Source organism: Mustela putorius, unplaced genomic scaffold (genome assembly GCF_011764305.1).
Source record: "Mustela putorius furo isolate JIRA1106 unplaced genomic scaffold, ASM1176430v1.1 tig00537227_pilon_pilon_pilon, whole genome shotgun sequence".
Lineage (NCBI taxonomy): Eukaryota > Metazoa > Chordata > Mammalia > Carnivora > Mustelidae > Mustela > Mustela putorius.
Genome location: NW_025422368.1, coordinates 4,449,961 through 4,470,717, shown reverse-complemented (window position 1 = coordinate 4,470,717; position 20,757 = coordinate 4,449,961). Strand labels below are relative to the sequence as shown.

Below are 20,757 nucleotides of genomic sequence, written 5' to 3'. Positions count from 1 at the left end.
CGGGGAATAGTTGAATGGTTCTGCCTCCAAGCGCCCAAGAGAGAAAAAAATTACTGTTTTGAGACAATACCTGTATTTGGTTTTCTTCGCGTCGTGGGACGCGGGTGGGGGTTGGTAGACGAGGCCCAAGGGGCGGGGCCAACGCGCGCGAGTAGGCGGGACCACGCGAGCCCTCCCTCTAGCTACTGGAGGCCGGGCAAGGGGGTGGGGTTTCCGGCGGTAGCGGCTCTCGGGCGTCGGGTGACGCTAGGAGGACGAATCGTCACGTGACACGGAAGTGACTACGAACAGGAAGAGGACGAAAAAAATAACCGTCCGCGACGCCGAGCTGAACCGGACCAGCAGCCACCATGAACAGCAAAGGCAAGGACGCGGTGCGGCTGGGGCCGTCGGGGGGAATAGTGCTAGCCTGGAGCGAGTGGACGGGAGCCCAGGGTCGCCAAGAGCCAGGCTCGGGGCGAGCTGCGCCTCGCTCCTGGGCCAGCTGCAGTCTCGGGGACTGCGCCAGGCGCCTTCGTCATCCCCGAACTACGGCTACTCGCTTCTTCCTGGCCCTTTTCTCCTTAAACTCTGTGGCGCAGTTTGGAGCTGCGGGCTCGGGTGGAGGGTGGGGGGGGGTGGGTGGAAAAGGCTTGTCATGATGGGCATCTGCAGAAGCAAATGGGGAGCTAGAGCAGGGATTCGGGTAGGCCAATGGAGAGCCGGCAGAGGCGGGGCGCCGCGCTCCGGAACCTGAGGCTGGCGCTCGGGCTTAACTAGTGAAGTGCCGGCGCTGGTGGGCGGGCCGGGGGCCAGAAGGGTCTCTCTCCCGTTTCCTCCGATGGCGGCGCCAAGTTCTCCTGGTTCTTGTGATTGTACTAGTGTTTGGCAGAGCACGAGTCTCAGCTGGTTCTCAGGACATTTCCCTTTATCTCCTCTCGAGTCTGCAGGTTCACTTCCACCACTCATTTTATTTGGAAGTCGACCTTGAGCAGGAATCTGTGGGGCAAATAATCGTAACTACTGTGACCCAGCGAAGTCTTGGGCAGTTACATCCAGGCTTGTGAAAACCACCCAGAGCAGAGGCAGGATGTACCTACCGTTGGTACATTGTCAGGAACGGGTGCCCAGACCTACCATGCATGGATGGAGAAACTTGGGTCCAGGCTATTACTTTACACCAGTATGCTAATGGAAAGAGCTCCCTTTCTGTCCAGTTAGAATCTAACATCTTCGGGCATAAGTGGGGATAAAGGAGCAAAGAGAATGCTTATTTTCTTGGCCCTAGAAATCGGGCCCTCCAGAGCAGTCAGTTTCCAAATGGGCTTGCTGTCATTAGGTTAGCTACCCAGTACGTTCCATTCTGGTGGCTCTGTATGGTAGGCGATGTGCATTTTTGTCTTGTCTTCCAGGTCAATATCCAACGCAGCCAACCTACCCTGTGCAGCCTCCTGGGAATCCTGTGTACCCTCAGACCTTGCATCTTCCTCAGGCTCCACCCTATACTGATGCTCCACCTGCCTACTCCGAGGTGCTTCCAGTTTACTAGACTTGAACTTGGATCATATTTTCAGCCCTTAGTTGAACCCGTCCCCACATTTTTATTTACTCTCCACAAAGAGGAGAGCATGCTCATATGACTAATCTGAAACACTGTGTACTTCAGCAATTTCTGTCGGGGTTGATAATGCATTCTCTGATCATTTTAGGTTTTCTGGCATAGGCTGAGGTGAAGAAGATGAGTTTGCGTTCCTTGAGCCTAACATTAGCTATAGCAGGAAGTGACCCAGGAGAACATCGAGTGGTAGTGGAAAGGCAGTTTGTGGAACTCACGGTGTAATCTGCACAAGGAGAGTTAAGAATGGACTCAGGAAAGGGATCTAAAATTGGAATGTCTTAAAGTAACCTGTTCCCTTCTCTTCTACCTCTTCTAGCTCTATCGTCCAAGCTTCGTGCACCCCGGGGCCGCCACAGTCCCCACCATGTCTGCTGCATTTCCTGGCGCCTCACTGTATCTTCCCATGGCCCAGTCTGTGGCTGTTGGACCTTTAGGTTCCACAATCCCTATGGCTTATTATCCAGTTGGTCCAATCTATCCGCCTGGTTCAGCCGTGCTGGTGGAAGGAGGGTATGATGCAGGTGCCAGATTTGGAGCTGGGGCTACTGCTGGTAACATTCCTGTGAGTATGACCTTACCGGAAACACTCAGCTCTTATGTATTTTCACTTCCCGGAAGAGATTATGTAGTCATCCTTTCACCGTCCCTGGGTAACAGTTGCTGTGATATTGGTGTAACCACTGATGCCAGTAGTCAGGCAGAAAGCAAGTTGGGGGGGGGCAGGAGATCTGTGGCAGGTCAGCAGCATCTGGCACATTCCCTGGGGTCTGAGTTAACCAGATTTCTTTGTTTTCCTATCTTAGGAGTCCTGCCTGCTGCCTTTTCATTGCCAGTTTGGTGCTGGTCTAGGAATACTCCTTATTCATTCCACGAGCATTTAAAGCATTGATTTCACATGTGCCATCAGCATGGCATTCCGTCAGGAAACATGATCATTAAATGGAGAAAGGCACAATACTTATTAAGTAGCGTTTGGAGAGATATTAGAGATTTTAGTTCTGTTTTCCTACGTAGTTCCCCCACGTATAAGATTTGGAGCCCAAAGGGTCCTTGGTAGGGCCATCCGCTCAAAACCGTATACCCGAAATGAGATGAGAATGCCTTTGAATGAGTGGTAGGCCCTCTCCTTCCTGTTTGTATCTTTGGGTTCAAAGAGAATACAGACCTGCTTTACAACCCAAATTGGTGGCAGAACTAGCTTAACAATGCGATTGGTGAGCACACTGCCATCTTCCTGATGGATCGTGTTGTCCCTGTGTCCACTTCCCTTGTCTCAGCTGCACTGTGCCCAGTCAACCTTGTCTTTTCCTTTCAGCCTCCACCCCCTGGATGCCCTCCCAACGCCGCTCAGCTTGCAGTCATGCAGGGAGCCAATGTCCTCGTAACTCAGCGGAAGGGAAACTTCTTCATGGGTGGCTCAGATGGTGGCTACACCATCTGGTGAAGAACCAAGGCCATCTCCGTGCCGGGAAAGACATCACATACCTTCAGCACTTCTCACAATGTAACTGCTTTAGTCATATTAACCTGAAGTTGCAGTTTAGACACATGTTGTTGGGGTGTCTTTCTGGTGCCCAAACTTTCAGGCACTTTTCAAACTTAATAAGGAACCATGTTATGGTAGCAGTACCTCCTTAAAGCATTTTGAGGTAGGGGAGGCATCCATTCATAAAATGAATGTGGGTAAAGCAGCCCTGAGGATCTTCCTTTAATTCCTCCGGAGTACTACTGTACCATACTGGTCTTCGCTCTTAGTAATAAAACATCAAATTAGGTTTGGAGGGAACTTTGATCTTCCTAAGAATTAAAGTTGCCAAATTATTCTGATTGGTCTTTAATCTCCTTTAAGTCTTTGATTTCTATTACTTGTTATAAATGAAATGCATTAGTTGTCTGCCTTTCCCTCCTTTGCCCCATGGCCCACCCTCACCCCTAGTCTTCCAGTTCCTTCCCGCCAATCTCCATTGAATCAATGGTGCAGGACAGAAAGCCAGTCAGACTAACTTCCTTCTCTCCTTGCACTTGTCCCCACTTGCCATCTTTTAACTAGTCTTTCACAAGGATCCTCTGAAACTCTCTCTGTGCCCCAGGCACAGGCCCCATTACTTCTGCTTTTGCATCTCCTCAGGCAAAAGTGGAGGGTGCCCCTCGGACCCTCCTTACAGGTTGTTTTTTCATCTGTGAACCAAACTCCAATTTGCTTCGGTGCCAGAAAAACAGAGCTCTATTTGAACCAAGGGTATCAATGCAAACTATAAACAGGTTTGTTTAAAAATGTGGGGGCAAGGAGGAGGAGGATGCATTTCAAAAGCCTGATGACATTAGAGCCAAATTAGGGGAAGTTTTCGCACCCAAAAACTGGTTATCGTTCATCGTCAGAGTATCTCATGTAGGCCTTCATGGCTCCCGAGAATTCCTCAGCCAGTTTAATGGGGTCATATTATGAGTCCCTCACTATAAAATGACTTGAGTCCAGTAAAATCTCATTAGGGTTAAGAATATTTCAGGGATCCTTAATATTTTGATTTTTGTTTTCTGAATTGGATTTTATTTTATCTTATAATTTCAGTTCATCTAAATTTTGTGTTCTGTCCATGTGATGTTTGACTGTACCATTGACTGTTATGGAAGTTCAGCGTTGTATGTCTCTCTCTACACTGTGGTGCACTTAACTTGTGGATTTTTTATACTAAAAATGTAGAATAAAGACTATTTTGAAGATTTGAATAAAGTGATGAAGTTGCATTACACCTCACTTTAAGGATTCTTTACTCAACTCGTTCTTAGATTTTTTTCTCCACATATATCTTATGTCCCACCCAGAATTCAGATGAGTCCTGCTGTCATTCTGGGGTTTTGTTTTGTTTTTTTAAATGAAGCCTTTGGAATAAATTGAGGAGTACAAGGCCAAGACTTGACTATTTTCATGAGTCCCATTTTAGAGGTTTTACTTTTCTTCATTTTATTTCCTAAGCCCTTTTAGATCCTTAAAGCCTATTATGCCAGAGGTAGTCAGAACATAAACTTAGAAATAAGGGGATTGATTCTCCTACTTGCTCTAGAATTTGACTTGAGAAAAATGTTTTAGTATGACAGTCTGTAAGTTCAAGGCGACCTTCAGTTTCTCCAAAGTTCCGTGTGGGGAAATCATGAAAACTAGAATTGCCAAAATTGATTCTTCAACTCTTGAGTCTTGGGAGGAATTGAGGTTGGACAATGGAGCAATGCAGTTAAGACCTCAAAGGAGATTTAGCTTAATTTCCAAGTAAAACAGTATTTGGGGAGCTATGATTTCTATCAAAACATTGTGTCTTTTGAACACATATCATTTGGGGACTAAGTTAGATCCAAGAAGCTTCTCTGGGCTTGATTCAAAGGACACTGGTGGGAAGAATGGTAGGGAGATTGTTCCTGGTTCCCTCTATATACAAAAGGGGTCTGGGAAGGGGCATCTGGGTGACTCAGGTCGGTTGAGCATCTGCCTTCAGCTCAGGTCATGATCCCAGAGTCTTGGGATGGAGTCTCGAGTTGGGATTCCTGCTCAGTGGGGAGCTTGCTGCTCTCTTCCTCCACCCTTCCCTACCTCACTCATGCTTTCTCTTGAGCAGAGTCTCCCAGGGTATGTTTCTTTTCTTTCTTTCTTTTTTTTTTTTTTTTTTTTAAGATTCTATTTATTTATTTGACAGACAGAGATCACAAGCAGGCAGAGATGAGGAAGCAGGCTCCCTGCTGAGCAGAGAGTCTGATGTGGGGCTGGATCCCAGGACCCTGAGACCAAGACCCGAGCCAAAGGCAGAGGCTTTAACCCACTGAGCCATCCAGGCGCCCCTCAGGGTATGTTTCTAATGACACTCCCCCGGAACAAGCTTCCCACCACCATCTTTGTTTCAAACTACTGAGATTGTTGTGGGAACTTGTGAAACTCCCCTAGGGTTCTTTCTGTTGGGGAAAGAACATATCCAAATGAGTTAAATAAGCAGAAGAAACTGTCGAAAAAGTTTGAGAATGGGTAATTCAAAATATAAAGGTAGTTATTTCTTGCACATGGGAATCAGATTTCTGTATCAATGAACATTTTTAATTGTGATAAAAATAGCATCAGTACAAGGTTATTCGGGAAGACAGAAAGGCCAGGCTCAGATTAGGAGATGGAGCACGTTCATCATGGGGTGAGGTCTCCCCAGTCTCCTGTCCCTTCCTGCTCAGCCTGTTACCATGGTATCTAGCACCTGGGAAGAACTTCTACCGACACTATCTTTGTTCAAGCTGTCACTAGTAGACCAGGTAGGGGACAGAGGAGCAGCCAGAGACCCTAATGCTCCTGCCCTTTGACCTTGAAAAAAGTGAAGATGACCAGGCACATACTCATGTGGCCTGGCGTCGCTCGACCTTGCTGGGCAGCCACTGATACTAGCTATAATACAAAGGCCTGGCTAAAGACATCAACAACGGCTTTCTCTGTGTCCCTGGCATCAGTGATGTTGGCATTTGGGCTTGTGTCCTAGAAGGAGCTCAGGTTTGCCCATAACAATCAATGCTTCTCACTGGTTTCAGATAAAACTTTCACCTAATAAATTAAAGAGTGTGTTAGCTCTGGAGCCTAGATAAGCTCCTTGGGGGCCCGGGAATCATTAGATGAAATATTCCTCCTTGTCCCTGCCCTTGGCTGAATCACTCTCCATTTGGAGGATGGTGCTGGGCTCGCCTTCTGCAGGTTCGTAGGTGACGTAGCTGCCTTTGTTCTTGTACAGGTAAAAGAAGATCAAGACCACGACCGAGAGCAGGGTGAGGAAGACCACGGTGATGACAACTTGGAAAGGAGAGGGAAAATGCAGAGATGTTTCAGGATTGAGGATGTCTCAGTCATTCATGGGGTCCCCTGAATTCAATGATTCCCTCACTTTTTGTATAAGGATCCTTTTGTTCGAGTTAACCACTGTCCACGTCCACATCCATATTCCCCCAGAAGCCCAACTTCCATGGTGCAGGATATCTGATGCCTCCTGGGGCTTAAGCTAAGCACACATGACTTTGGATTTCTAACAAAACAACCCCCTCTCAACCAGTTCCTGATGATTCTGAAGAAACAGGAAGGAGGGAAAGAGGAAATAGCTTATCCCAACAGGAAGACATTTTGAAACCCACGGCCTTCTGCAGGGATTTCTCTGATCCCTCCCATCCCTGTCCTCACCCACTTGATGAGCCACACATATTCCCACTGTTACCCGCACACTGGAGCGTAGGGCCCGTACACACTTATATCTATTTGTGGCCACTTCCCACATTTACTGGCAGTGTCTCAGGCGTGAAGCCTCTAAGTCTTTTGTAGCTTTGTGTGTGTGTGTAGAAGAAAACCTACATGCCAAAATAAGCCCATTAACGGATCTGGTCTCCAATTTGTGGTGCTTTCCTGCATAGGGAAAGTCCTCGATCACCATACTGGGTTCCTAGTCTATGGAGAGAGATAGCCCTTGAGTTCAAGAAGTCTTCTGGATTTGGCTCAGGGCCTTTGTTACCTGCAATGAGGGCTGTGCTTGCCTCGGCTTCTGGGGACAGGGCTTCAGTGGCCTGTAGAAACGGGGTGGTCATCAGCTCTTCTAGAAAATTTAGAAAAGTGGAAGAGGAAATGGGGTGAATTCTTTTGTTCTAAGATGTACATTTGTCCTTCAAATTTCACCACTCCACCTCTTCTCTAATAAAGAATTTGTCCTTCAACTCCTATAGTAAATCCATACAAAAAAACCTGCAGGACAAAACAGAAAATAAACTACCATCCAAAGACAATGAACACTTTGATAGATTTTTCTCTGCTTCACAGAGTGGTTAAAAGTATGGGCTTTGGAGCCTAACTGTAAGATTTGAATCTGAGCTCTGTCCTTTACTGGCTGTGTTACCTTCAAAAAATTACCTAACCCCTCTGTGCATTAGCAACCCCTCTGCAAAATGGAGATAACAGTACCTACTTTACAGGGTTGTTGTGACAGGTAATAAGTAATTCAGTAAGGGTAAGCTATTATTAGGAATGCATACTTTCACACAGATGAGATCAAATGAGTGTGTACGTGTATATATATTTACATTATATTGGCACAGGCATTTCTTTAATGCTCTTACAAACTCTTTGTAAACATTATTATTTTTTTTTTTTCAAAGATTTTATTTATTTATTTTACAGAGAGAGATCACAAGTAGGCAGAGAGGCAGGCAGAGAGAGAGAGAGGAGGAAGCAGGCTCCTGCTGAGCAGAGAGCCCGATGCGGGACTCGATCCCAGGACCCCGAGATCATGACCTGAGCCGAAGGCAGCGGCTTAACCCACTGAGCCACCCAGGCGCCCTGTAAACATTATTTTTATTCGGTTTTTTAAACTGTATTTTTTAGAAGTAGGCTCCATGCCCAACATGGGGTTTGAACTCACAACCTTGAGATCAAGATTCACGCATTCTGCTGACTGCACCAGCCAGATACCCCAACATTATTTTCAAATAATAAAATAATACCCCTCCCTTATTAAGACCTATGCCACCAGAGTAGGCCCTGCAGTTGAAAGATTCTAAAACAAGACCTCTCCTACCCTAAAATATTATCTCATACCTCCTCCTGCTAGTGGTCTATCCATCCTTTATAGCCTGAAAGCCACCCTAAAGTCACTACCCAGGTTCACAACACTCAAAATTGTGGTCTCCAGAAGTCCCTTTTAAAAGTAAACACACAGGGGTACTGGGTGGCTCAGTTGGTTCAGCGTCTGCCTTCGGCTCAGGTCATGATCCTGGGGTCCTGGGATTGAGCCCTGCATCTGGCTCCCTGCTCGGCGGGAATCTACTTCTTCCTCTGCCCTTCACCCTGCTTGTGTTCTCTCTCTCTGTCGCTCTCAAATAAATAAATAAATAAATAAAATCTTAAAAAAGAAATAAAAGTATTTATATGGGCAGTCAGGGAGTCCTTAGTTCTGTCCCTAGTTACCCTTTTAGAGTAGGAATTTGAAAGGCACCGAGTTAAGGTTACTGTAGGACAGAGGTATCCTGGGGAAAACAGGCCAGCTGACCCTGACATTGCCCACAGGAGGCCTTACTCAATATTCATTCAGTAAATAGCGGCAGCACTCATTAACTGTCTCCCCTTCGCCAGGTACTGGGCCTATCACAGAAAGCACATGGCCCGCCTTCACAGAGCTGGTCCCCCACCATGCCAAGGCTCGCAGTTCATGACTGCAATACACGAGACAAGGAAACCTGGGCATGCAGGAGAGCACGGGACAGAGGGTTTGATCTAGTCTTCCAGCAGGCACAGCCTCCACAGGAAGTGAGATTTGAGCTGGCAGCTGAAGCAGGGGTAGGAGTTTACAGGGTAAAAGGGATAAGAGCCAGCACAGCTGGAGCATAGGGCATGAGCGTGACTCCTGTCTAATGCCAACTGACTTCAGGTTTCCATCTAGGGCAAGTGAGATAAGTCACCAGCCGTGGTCCTGGAAGCAGTGCTGAAGGGGGCAATGGTGTTGAGGAGTCTTTTCACACAGGCCAATAAGAGGGCTGATGAAGCTGGTCCCACAACATAGAAAGCAGAGGTGGGCTGCCTAGAGCCCCTTCCCGCCCTTCCCCAGGTCAGCCCAAATGTGCTCTCCTGGGACCGCTGGGGTGACTTTAGGCAACTCTGCAGGGCACTGGTGAGGCCTGAAGGAGAGCAGGAAGCAATCACATAGTGACACTGTTTACCTGCTTAGTGATTAAAAAAGAAAGCTACTCTGGGTTTGAACCTTGCCCCCACATTACCAGGTGACCTTAAGGAAGTTACTAAACCTCTCTGAGTTTTCGTTTCTTGAACTGAAAAATGGGAGCGTGGTGGGCAGCTGATGGGGGGCTCGGGATGGCCCCCACTGCCTGGTGTTTATTTACACCCTATGTGAGACCCTCTCCCTGTGTGTGGGCTGGACCCAGAGACTTGCTTCTCTCAAAGAGAGTACAGCAAAAGTGATGGGCTGTCACTTCTGAGATTATGCAGTGACTTCCATCAAAGGAAGCCTGATCTAGTCTTCCAGCAGGCAGAGCTCCCCATCATGCACACTTTCCTCCCCCAAATCTCCCGGACTGCACTCCATGTTCCCACCACTGACCTAGAATTCTGTACAGATGCTCTTAGTTTTGCCTTTCTTAAACATTAGAAAACGTAAGACATACAAAGCACTGAGAAGACTAGTTCATGTATGAAGTTTAAGTATAAAGGATAAGAAGATTCAAGTCAATCAACAGCAGTTTACTTTGCCCCTACCATGTTGAGAAAGGGGTAGTGCTGAGGTCAACCAGGGGCAGGACCACGGAGTTCCATCAGAATGAGGGTTCAGAGGACAGATACGTATGACTCCCCGAGGACAGATGATGATTGCTAGTTGGGAAATTCTGCAAGTGATCCTGATTATAACAGCTGCCATTTACTAAGCCCCTGCTCCATGCTGGGGGCTTTATAACATACTCATTAACCTTACATCAATCACTTCAAAGTAGGTATTTTTATTTGCTAATGTGGACCCGGAGGCCCTGGGAGAGAGTTAAGTGAAACGGCTCACGTGGCACATGAAGGAACAGTGCATGGAGCTGAGATCTGAATCCAGGACTTCCCGCTCCAAATCCCAAGCTAGGTATTTATACTAATCCTTTCTACTGTGTCCTTTTCTTTTTTTCCAATAGGGAACAAGAGGAAGAGATTACCACGGGGCAGCACAACAAGCCTTCCGGAAAGCTCGAGGGTTTAAAAAATTGGGGTAAAGGGAAGAGAAACACCTACCAACCACAATCACTGCTGTGCCACAAAGAGTTGTCCTTATGGTGCCTTGGTGGCTCAGTTGTTGAGCATCTGCCTTTGGCTCAGGTCATGGTCCCGGTGTCCTGGGATCAAGCCCAGCATAGGGCTTCCTGCTCAGTAGGGAGCCTGCTTCTCCCTCTCCAGTTCCCCTTGCTTGTGCTCCCTCTCCCTCACTCTCTCTCTGTCATAAATAAATAAAATCTTAAAAAAAAAAAAAAAAAGAGTGTGTCCTTAATGCAGACTGGCTCAGGGGAGCTACATCAGTGTGACAGGAAAGCCATGTTGCTTCACAGGCAACCTCCCTAACTTTATAACCTTTGATGCACTCAGAGGCAAGCTCACTACAACCAAACAGTGCACGTCGGCAACGTGGAAAGACCTTCAGGGACATACAATTCGGGGCGCCTGGGTGGCTCAGTCGGTTAGGTGTCTGCCTTCCACTCAGGTCATGATCCCAGGGTCCTGTCCTGAGTTGGGCTCCCTGCTCACCAGGGAGTCTGCTTCTCCCCCTCCACTCCCCATCCTCGTTCCCACTCGTGCTCTATCTCTTTCTCTTCAAATAAATAAAATCTTTTTTAAAAAAGATTAAGAAAAGAAACATACACTTCAATAGGAGTGCCTTCCTATTATTTACATGAAGCCATCTGGCGAAGCAGTTAAGCACAAATGAAGGAGGTACAAAGAAATTTACATCTACATTAAGGCAATGAATTAATGATGAAGGCAGACCCCACATCAGATTTTTACTTATGATGAAAATGGTCTCTGCTGGAAGCAAAGGCTCTCTGGACTCTGCTTCTAAAAGGAGGAAACACACACCTCAGGAACAAAGGCTCATCCATTTTGTAGCAGTGTCCGAATTTCCTTTGTTTTTAAGGCTGAATAATATAACAAAGGAAGTTCTGACATATGCTACAAGATGGATGCCACTTATTTATTTTTTTAAGATTTTATTTATTTGACAAAGACACAGGAAGAGATGGAACACAAGCAGGGGGAGTGGGAGAGGAGAAGCAGGCTTCCTGTTGAGCAGGGAGCCCGATGTGGGGCTCGATCCCAGGACCCTGGGATCATGACCTGAGCCCAAGGCACACGCTTAATGACTCAGTCACCCAGGCTTCTCAATGGATACCACTTATATGAGGTACCTAGAATAGTCAGATTCATAGGGACAGGACATAGAATGGCAGGTGCTAGGAAATGGGGAGAGGGGATGAGCAGTTGTTACCATTTTTTTTTTAAAGATTTTATTTATTTTTTAAAAGATTTTATTTATTTATTGACAGACATATCACAAGTAGGCAGAGAGGTAGGCAGAGAGAGAGGATGAAGCAGGCTCCCCTGCTGAGCAGAGAGCCCGATGAAGGGCTCGATCCCAGGACCCCGAGATCATGACCTGAGCCGAAGGCAGAGACTTAAGCCTCTGAGCCACCCAGGCACCCCTAAAGATTTTATTTTTAAGTAATCTCTCTACCCAATGTGGGGCTTGAACTTACAACCCTGAGATCAAGAGATGCATGCTCTACTAACTGAGCCAGCCAGAGGCCCTGGGATGGCAGTTGTTGTTTAATGGGTACAGAGTTCAGTTTGGAAAGATGAGAAAGTGCTGGAGATGGATGGTGCTGATGGTTGCACAACAGTGTGAATGTGCTTATTAATGGCACAGAACTGTATACTTAAATACTGTAAATTTTATGTTATGTATAATTTTACCATAATTAAAAAACCCCTTCTCTTCACACAGTTTACATTCTGAGAAGAGGGACAATAAATAAATAAGTAGAATTATTGTTGCATTAGTATTATTGTATTGTAACTGTTATTAGTTGTTGATTAGTGCTATGTAGAAAAAAAGGAGCAGGAAGTGGGGTAGGGGGTTGGCATGTGGATGGGGTGCTCAGGGAGTCTCCCTGATGAGGTGACTTAAGTACAGGCCTCTAGAAGGTGAGAAAGGCAGCCTGGCAGAGATCCAGGCAGAGGGAACAGCAACTGAGAGACAGGGGTAGGCACAATATTGAAAAGCACTGATGCATGCTTGGCACGCTTAAGGCACAGCAGAGAGGTCACTGAACAGAGCAAGGGAGAAGCAAGAGGAGAAGAAATCGAGGGGGCTGTGTACTATAGGAGTCGTAGGCCACAGAAGGGCTTTGGTTCTTTCAGTGACTGAAATGAGAACCTCTTAGAGGTTCTGGGGCAGAGACTGGATTTATATTCCAAAGAAGTGCTTCTCGACCTCTGTTGTGTATAAGAACCTCCTAGGGATCTTGTTAAAAAGATTCAGGGGGCCGGGGGTAGGGCCTGAAATTCCAAAGACCATGCTTTTGAAACACTGAGACCACCATATTGGGAGGAAGCCCAACGGAGCCCAGTGAAAAAGCGGTAGGATTCTGAGACATTTTGACACTAAGACTGACAGGGTATGTATGGGGCGCAATCAAGGATGACATCAAGGTTTTGGGCTTGAGTAACTGGAAGGAAGGAAGGCATGGTGTTACCCAAGCTGGGAAGCCTGCAGGAGGAACAGATTTGGAAGGGAAGATCAGAGTTCAGTTTTGGACATGACTGCTTATTAGATACCCAAGTGCAGCTGTGAAGACTGGAATTTTGGGGTGGGGGGCGCCTGGGTGGCTCAGTGTAAGGTTAAGTCTCTGCCTCCGGCTCAGGTCATGGTCTCAGGGTCCTGGGATCAAGCCCCGAGTTGGGCTCTCTGCTCAGCAGGGAGCCTGCTTCCGCCTCTCTCTCTGCCTGACTCTCTGCCTCCTTGTGATCTGTCAAATAAATAAATAAATAAATAAAATCTTTAAAAAAAAAAAAAAGACTGGAATTTTGGTAAGAGGTCTGGAATGGAGATTTTTAAAAAATCTGCATATTTAAGCTCCTGAGAATGGGTGAAATCACCAAGGGAAATAAGTATTGATAAAGAAGCCCAGGGCTGAGCCCAGAAAAGAAAGAGCAAAAGAGACTGAAGAGTAGTAGCAAGCAGCCAAACAGACCAAGTACGAGGATACTGGGTTTCCCCATGCAGGGCTCATAAAGGTCCCAGAAAACAGCAGCTCTGGTGAACTGCTGTATGTAAGGCCCTAGCTGACACTGAATTAAAAAAAAAAAAAAAAAAAAAAAAGGAAGAGGAGGAACTGGAGGCAGAATATAGATAAAACTCTTTTTTTCTGTAAACATGAGCAGAGCAATGGGGCTGCAGCTGGAGGGGGAAGGGAGTTCAAGTTTTTTTGTTTGTTTTTTCAAGAATGGGAGAAATGACAACATGTTTATGTCGGATAGGAAGGACAGAAGAACTTGGATGAGAGGGAACAGCTGGGGATGCCTGAGGGAGGAGAGTGGCTGCAACTGAGTCCTTGCAGGGAGGGGATCCAGCACCCCAGAGAGGGAGGGGCCGGCTGCAGACAGAGTAGAGAGCTAGGGACACGCATGTGGGCGCACAGGCAGGTGGCAGAAAGATGGGGACAGTGGGAGCCTTCGGCAGTTCTTTCTGAGAACTTTAATTTGCTCAAGAAAACAGAGTGCAAGGTCATCAATGGAGAGTGAGGTGGGGAGCCGGAGTTTAAGAAGAGCTGAAGATGTTGCAGGAGTAGATCTTGTCTTATCACAGAACACGGATAAGGCTGTTTATACTAGGGGCGCCTGGGTGACTCAGTCAGTAAACCGTCTGACTCTTGGTTTTGGCTCAGATCGTGATCTCAGGGTCCTAGGATCCAGCCCCTGTCTGGCTCCGAGCAGGGAGTCTGTGTCTCTCCCTCTCCCTTGCCCCTCCCCCAGCTCGGGCTCACTCTCCAGAATAAATAAATAAAATCTTTTTAAAATCTTTAAAAAAGATTTTATTTATTTATTTGACAGAGATCACAAGTAGGCAGAGAGGCAGGAGGAAGCAGACTCCATGCTGAGCAGAGAGCCCAATGCCAGGCTTGATCCCAGAGTCCTGCAGAGGCTTAAACCTACTGAGCCACCTAGGTACCCCATAAATAAATATTATTAAAAAGACTCTATAATATCCTGCGGAGTAACAGAGCCTAGCTATCAGGACTAAGCGGAGCAGGAAATGACCACCACGGGAAGAAGGGGGCAAGTCCAACCACAGGTTCCTCCTCTGGGATTTAACTTTAGTTCTTTTCGATTGATACTACTACATCAAGCCATGCCAGGACCAAATTTAAGACCTTTCTTAGGTCTTAATAAAAGACTACAAATAAATAAATAAAAGTATTACATCACCAGACGGGCCTAAGAAAGTTCAGTATCAATTTCCCGATGGTAATAACTCTGGCTTTTTCGCTTGACTTTCCTAATCCACTGCCTATTAAATTCTTTGCAAGATCTTTGTTTTGGTGGTCCACTTCGGTGGCACCTTCCACATAAGCTGAGTGTGCAAGCGCTTCGTGCCTTTTGGGTAAATGCAGACTCCAAGAGGCCCAGGGAAGGTGTGGCAAATTTGTGCAAGTCTCCAAACAAGAGGGGGCAGCTAATAAGCTGATGAACGGAGAGATTTCAAAATGACTAGAGAAATGGGCCAACCTGAGCAGGGCAAGAATTTGACAGATTCTTTGGTCTTGTTCAACTACCACCAAAGAAAGAATGGGGAAGCCATGGCATGGCAGCAGCATATATAAAAGATTTACAGTGAGATCCCCAGAAAGCAATGGGTACTGGAATGGCAAAGGGCAACAAGAGGGACAGCTGGGCTGTGGGCTTTTGGATAGCTTTTATTTTCTTCTATATGCTTTCCTTTATCTTCCAAATCTCTTATGATGGTATGTTGATCCTTGAACAACATGGGTTTGAAGTGCATGGGTCCACTTATAACGTGCATTTCCCCCCATAAACACAGTGCAGTACTGTAAATGCGTTTTCTTTTCTCTAGCTTCCTTTATTGCAACAAGGCAGTATATAGTATGCAAACCATGTAAAATACGTGTTGATTGACTGTTACTGGTAAGGCTTTTGGTCAACAGTAGGCTATTAGTCGTTAAGTTTTGGGGGAATCAAAAATTATACGTGGATTCTGACTGTGTGGGTGCTCAGCACCCCTAGTTTTCAAGGGTTGACTCGTCTTTTATAATCTTAAAGAATTTAAAACTTGCTGTTATTCTAGGCCCCATTAATATAAATATGGTCTCTAATAAAGAAGACAACAGCGTGGCCCTACTTTGTGCCACTGCCACTCTTAGACTGCTGAGCTACGTCTGGGTATGACAATTTTGTGGTGAGCTGCCAACATAGTGAATGGCTTGGAAATTGTTCAGATAAGGAAAGCTGGCAAGAGAAAGCCCAGAGAAGAAACTCACAGAGAGCCTAGAGCTTGAATGCTATCTTCAAATATGCTGATGGATGACCTGTGCATCAGGACCACTGGTGGTGGTGGTGATGGGGTGCCTGGGTGTCTCAGTTGTTCAGTGTCTGCCCTGGGCTCAGGTCAAGATCCCAGAGTCCTGGGATTGAGCCCATGTCAGGCTCCCTGGTCAGTGGGAAGCCTGCTTCTCCCTCTCCCTCTGTTTCTGTTCCCTCTCTCGCTGTGTCTCTGTCAAATAAATTAATCTTAAAAAAAAAAAAGAGGGCCACTGGCCGAAACTAATGGGAGAGAAGGAAAAGCAAAGCTGATAAAATCCTTCACGGGATACTGGAAGGAGAATTCTAGCACGGAATGGGTGGTTCAGTTAGCTGACCCTCAGAAACTTTCTCAGCCTTAGTTTTGGAATTTTTATAAATTGTCCACTAGCTGACCCTCAACCTTAATATTAGAATTTTTATAAGTTGAAAATGTTCCATCAGAATTCTCCTCAACATAAATATATTTTTTTAATTTTCTCACTTTTTTTTTTTTTTTTAAGATTATTTTATCTCTCCTCCATCCTGGTGATGTAAGCAGGGTTGGTATTATCATTATGTACAAGCTCAGAAAACTGCCATCAGCCAGCCCAGGATCACTAAGCTGCTGGCTGAGCTGGGCTTCGAATCTGTCTCCTCATTCCAAGGTGTTTTCCACCACACAGCGTCAACTCTCTATGTTCTGGAAATATCTCTCCTCTGCCTCAGCTAACCATTTTAGTTTATGTGTCCACTGGGTTTGGTTCCCTGAGTTTTACTGTAGAGTGGAAAGTACTATAGCACTGTTTGCAAGAGTCACCCATATCTGAATGTCCATCAGCAGAGGAATGATTACATAAATTACAGGCCATTCATTCTGGAAACACCATACAGTTGTCAAAAGGAATGTTGCATATCTGTAATTACTGGCACAGGATATATGGTGAGATGAAAAAAGCAAATTACTAGGGCAGCAATGTGTAGTAAGATTACATATTTGGGAAAAAAAAGTAAATTAAGATGAAACTATAAACACATGCATACACGCATTTATTATGTCTGCATATACATATAAAAGGTCTAGAAGTCTATTCCTTAAGGGGGCATATAATAGCCTTTTTTTTTTTTTTTAAGATTTTATTTATTTGACAGACAGACATCACAAGTAGGCAGAGAGAGGGAGGCGGAGAGAGAAGAGGAAGCAGGCTCCAGCCTGAGCAGAGAGCCCGATGCGAGGCTCGATCCCAGGACCCTGGGATCATGACCTGAGCTGAAGACAGAGGCTTTAACCCACTGAGCCACCCAGGCGCCCCCATGTAATAGCTTTTCAATGAAAAAATAAACAACAAAACAGGAACACCATAAACATGGTGTTCCTACACCATTTCTCTCCTGTCTCCCTGCCCAAACAAAGGAATACTAATATTACTCTCTTTCTTCCCTCTCTTCAGGCTTGGAAGGACTGTAACACCATTTTTCTCTCAGGTGGGGGGCTTGGGGTAGAGGACCACAACAAGATCTGAGGCTCCACCCAAATCCTAACCAACAACAAATGAAGTTCAAGATCTATTTTGCTTACGTACCTTTTTGGTCATTGTTAAGCCAGATACCTATTGGTTTCTTTGAGGCCCTTGTTTTCAGGCTAAATCTCTTATCATTGAGGCATCAGATCCTTTGCCACCTGAGTCTGCCAACCTACTTATTTGCTTTAGACCTGCCCATCAATGGGTGGCTCCCTCAATTCTCCTTTCCATGGGAACCCGCCCTGGAATTCTACTTCCTTTCTCTTTCCTTCTCTTTCATGTGCTGAGCCCACTGAGAGCGGTGTGCCATGACAGAAAGAACACAGGCTGTGCAGTAGATTGAGACTGGGCACAAAATCCTGCCTCGGTCTTTATTAGCCACATGATCTTGGGAGAATTTAACCTCTGATAATTTCTTAATTGCCCCAAAACTCAGTTTTTGCTTCTGTAAAATGAGGATTAAAATCTGTTCGTGAGGTTGGGATAAGGAATAAGCAGAATGAGAAACAATTAACAACAAAACTGGCCAGCTAAAAAGTGGGTAAGGACTTGAATAGAGAGTTCTCTAAAGGAGATACACAAAAAGGAGGAGGAAGAGGAGGGGGAGGAGGGGGAGCGGGAAGGGAAGGAAGAAGAAATAATGCAGATGGCATATGAAAAGATGCTCAATATCACTAATCATTAGGGAAATGTAAATTAAAATCACAAAGAGCACTTCACACCCATGAGGATGACTACTATCAAAGAAAGGAAAAAAAAGAACAGAACAAGTGTTGGTGAGAATGAGGAGAAATCAGAACCTTTGTACACTGCTGGTGGGCCTGGAACATGGTGTAGCTGCCGTGGAAAACAGTGTGGCAGGTCCTCAAAAAATTAAACAGAATGACCATGTGATCCAGCAATTCCTCTTCTGGGTACATACCCGAAAAAACTGAAAGCAGGTACTCGAGAAGAAATTTATATACCCATATTCCCAGCAGCCTTGTTCACAATACCCAAAGGGTGGAAGCAGTCTCTTGGTGGATGAATGGATAAACAAAATGATGTAGTACATGTGTATATAATGATGTGTGTATGATATTATCCAGTCTTAAAGAGGACATTCTGACACACGCTACAACACTGATGAACTTGAGATGCTAAGTGAAAAAGCGAGACACAAATTGACAAATACTGTATGATTCCACTTATATTAGGTACCCAGGCAAATTCATATAGACAGAAAGTGAAATGCTGGTCATTAGGAGCTGGAGGGAGGGGGAATGGGGAGTTATTGTTTAATCCATACAGAGTTTCAGTCTGGGAAGATGATGAAGTTCTGGAAATGGATGGTAATGGTGGTTGGTTACATGTGGTGGTAACGGTGTGAATGTTAATAATTCATGCCACCGAACTACCAAAACATGGTTAAAATGGTAACATTTATATTATGTATATTTCACCACAAATTTAAAAAAAGAAAGAAAAGAAACCGTCCAAGTCCTAGAAAGAAAAGAAACTGCCCAAGTGCTAACTCCTCAGTTAGCTGCTGAAGCCACCCCTCTTTTTCCTGTGGGTAGGTCTATTCTAGAGTTCCTTTGCCTTCTCCAGAACACCTTCCATGGAAGACAGTGTGTGTGATCTCACACATGGCACTAACTTGACCCAGAACAGCCACTGCACCCTTCTTGGTCTGTACAAACCTCATCTATTCTTCAAGGGTTAAGTGCTCCAGTCCATTCCATTCCCCACTCATGAAGCCTTTGCCGACCAATCTAGATTTCTATCCACTTCTCCGTCTTCTCGTTTCTCACTGGACCATGGGCATTCTGAATGATGTGCATCACGGTCATAGAGGACAGTGTCTTCAACTTCCCTGGGTTTGTTACTCACCTGTTTCCACATCAATATAGTAGATAACGTGTGTCCTAATGAATGACGAATGAGGCTGTACATGAAAACACAGGTGCATAGACCAACCAAGGTTTTTTCTTCCCTTACCCTACAGTACACAACGAAAACCATCAGTGACTGATGGTCTGTCTGGCTCAGCTTGGTTACTAAACAAAAGGTGGCAACTCTTTCTCAGTGTGGTGAGAGGTGGATCCCTGCCTGACCATAGCCCCAGATAACAACGGGTTTTGATGCTGCAGTGTATCATCAGAGGAGTGGAATTAAAAAGCAGGTAGAAATCCTTTCCAGGAAAAGGAGGATCTCTAACAAGCACCAGTTAATAGTAACAACCAATGTTATTGAGTGCTTCCTAGGTATGAGACACTGGGGCTGGGTGTTTTATATGGGTTATCTCATTTAGTCTTCACATATAACCTCATAAATAGGTACCATTTTCCCCATTTTACCAATAACAAAACTGTAGCTTAGAGAGTGGATCACTGGCTCAAGGTCACAAAGCTTTTTAAGTGGAAGTATTGGGAACTAGCCCAGGTCCATGTGATTTCAGATTCAAACTGAACCAAAGTAAGCATTTTGGTAGCCCTCTGCAGCTTCCCAGGACCTTTTCCGGTGTGAGGCGGGCACAGGGAAATGGGAGGGTCACCCCATCTGGGCTGAGGCCTCAGGGAATTCCAGGCCCTGGCTGGAGGTGGGGGAATGTTAACAAGTCTCTACCGTTCCTATTGGGAAAGGCTTTCACCTACCTCTTGGAGAAGGCGTGCTTAGCAGACTAGTCATTGCAGCAAATGGATGGGCACCAGGGAGAGGCAGATCTGTAGGAAGAGGGACAAAAACAGGCATGAGATGGGTGGGCCCCTATCCGGGGTTGGAGACACTGAAGTCCCAGGAAGGCCTTTGGGGCCAGGTTTGCTCGGATTCCTTCCCTCATGGGGCTAGTCCTAAACCCTTCTCTTCTGGTTTCCCTCAGAATCTCCTCCGGCTGCAGGTGCCAAGAGCCGAGCCGAGACCTCTGGTTCTTGGTAGGGCGTTGCCTCTGAACGTCCTACCCCAAGGTCCTTTCACCTGGCCCCCACATTTACCTAAGAGATTGCTCCCGACCTGAGAAAGTAGGCGAAGGTATGCAAACGAGCGGCGGACCCAGTTTCACCCCGCCGCAGGCACAGGTACCCCGCTCTTCCCGAGCCGGGCGTCTGCGCGCAGCCGTCCACTAGGGGTCAGGAGAGGCCCGGGAGGGCAGGACCCGCCGGCTCCGGTGCCTGCGCGGGGGCAGGGCCGGGGCCTGGGGGCGGGGAGCCAGACACGGGAAAGGGAGGCGAGGGGCCTCCGTCCTCTTCAAGCTCGTCCCTGAGCAGTCGCTGTCCGGCCCCGGCCCGTTCCCCCCACCCACCCCCCCGGTTCTCCCTTCCCTGCCCGCCGCGCCGCCCGCCGAACCCCACCGGCCGGCCAGCAGCGCCGACCCCACTGGGCCCGGCCGGAGACTCGGCGGCCCGCGCGGACGTCGGGGCTGGCGCGGCGAGGACGGGGAGACCCGGTCTCGGCCCCGCCCCCGCCCCGGCCCTCCGGCGTTTACCGGCACCCGGCTCCCGGGGCAGCCCGCGGCACGCGCGCGGCCGTCCGTCCGTCCGTCCGGGCAG

General features: G+C 46.7%; 2 protein-coding genes across 3 annotated transcripts; one reads left to right on the top strand and one right to left on the bottom strand.

The window, feature by feature from the left end:
- Window positions 1-209: 209 nt before the first annotated feature.
- Window positions 210-4,352, top strand: DAZAP2 (DAZ associated protein 2). 2 transcript variants are annotated; one of them, XM_004774731.3, is made up of 4 exons: window positions 210-363; window positions 1,392-1,510; window positions 1,914-2,082; window positions 2,913-4,352. In XM_004774731.3, the coding sequence occupies exons 1-4, from the start codon at window positions 351-353 to the stop codon at window positions 3,233-3,235; spliced, it is 624 nt and encodes a 207-aa protein (XP_004774788.1). In that variant the 5' UTR covers window positions 210-350; the 3' UTR covers window positions 3,236-4,352. The 2 variants fall into 2 exon arrangements, with proteins under 2 accessions (XP_004774788.1, XP_004774789.1); XM_004774732.3 differs by having other exon boundaries at window positions 1,914-2,159.
- A 1,301-nt stretch (window positions 4,353-5,653) lies between these two features.
- Window positions 5,654-20,679, bottom strand: LOC101684229 (small cell adhesion glycoprotein). The gene is made up of 4 exons (XM_045073332.1): window positions 20,560-20,679; window positions 19,867-19,935; window positions 7,114-7,194; window positions 5,654-6,407 (listed from the first exon to the last, which is right to left on the bottom strand). Exons 2-4 carry the CDS (start codon window positions 19,898-19,900, stop codon window positions 6,229-6,231), a joined length of 294 nt encoding a protein of 97 aa, XP_044929267.1. The 5' UTR covers window positions 19,901-19,935; window positions 20,560-20,679; the 3' UTR covers window positions 5,654-6,228.
- Between the last annotated feature and the right edge of the window lie 78 nt (window positions 20,680-20,757).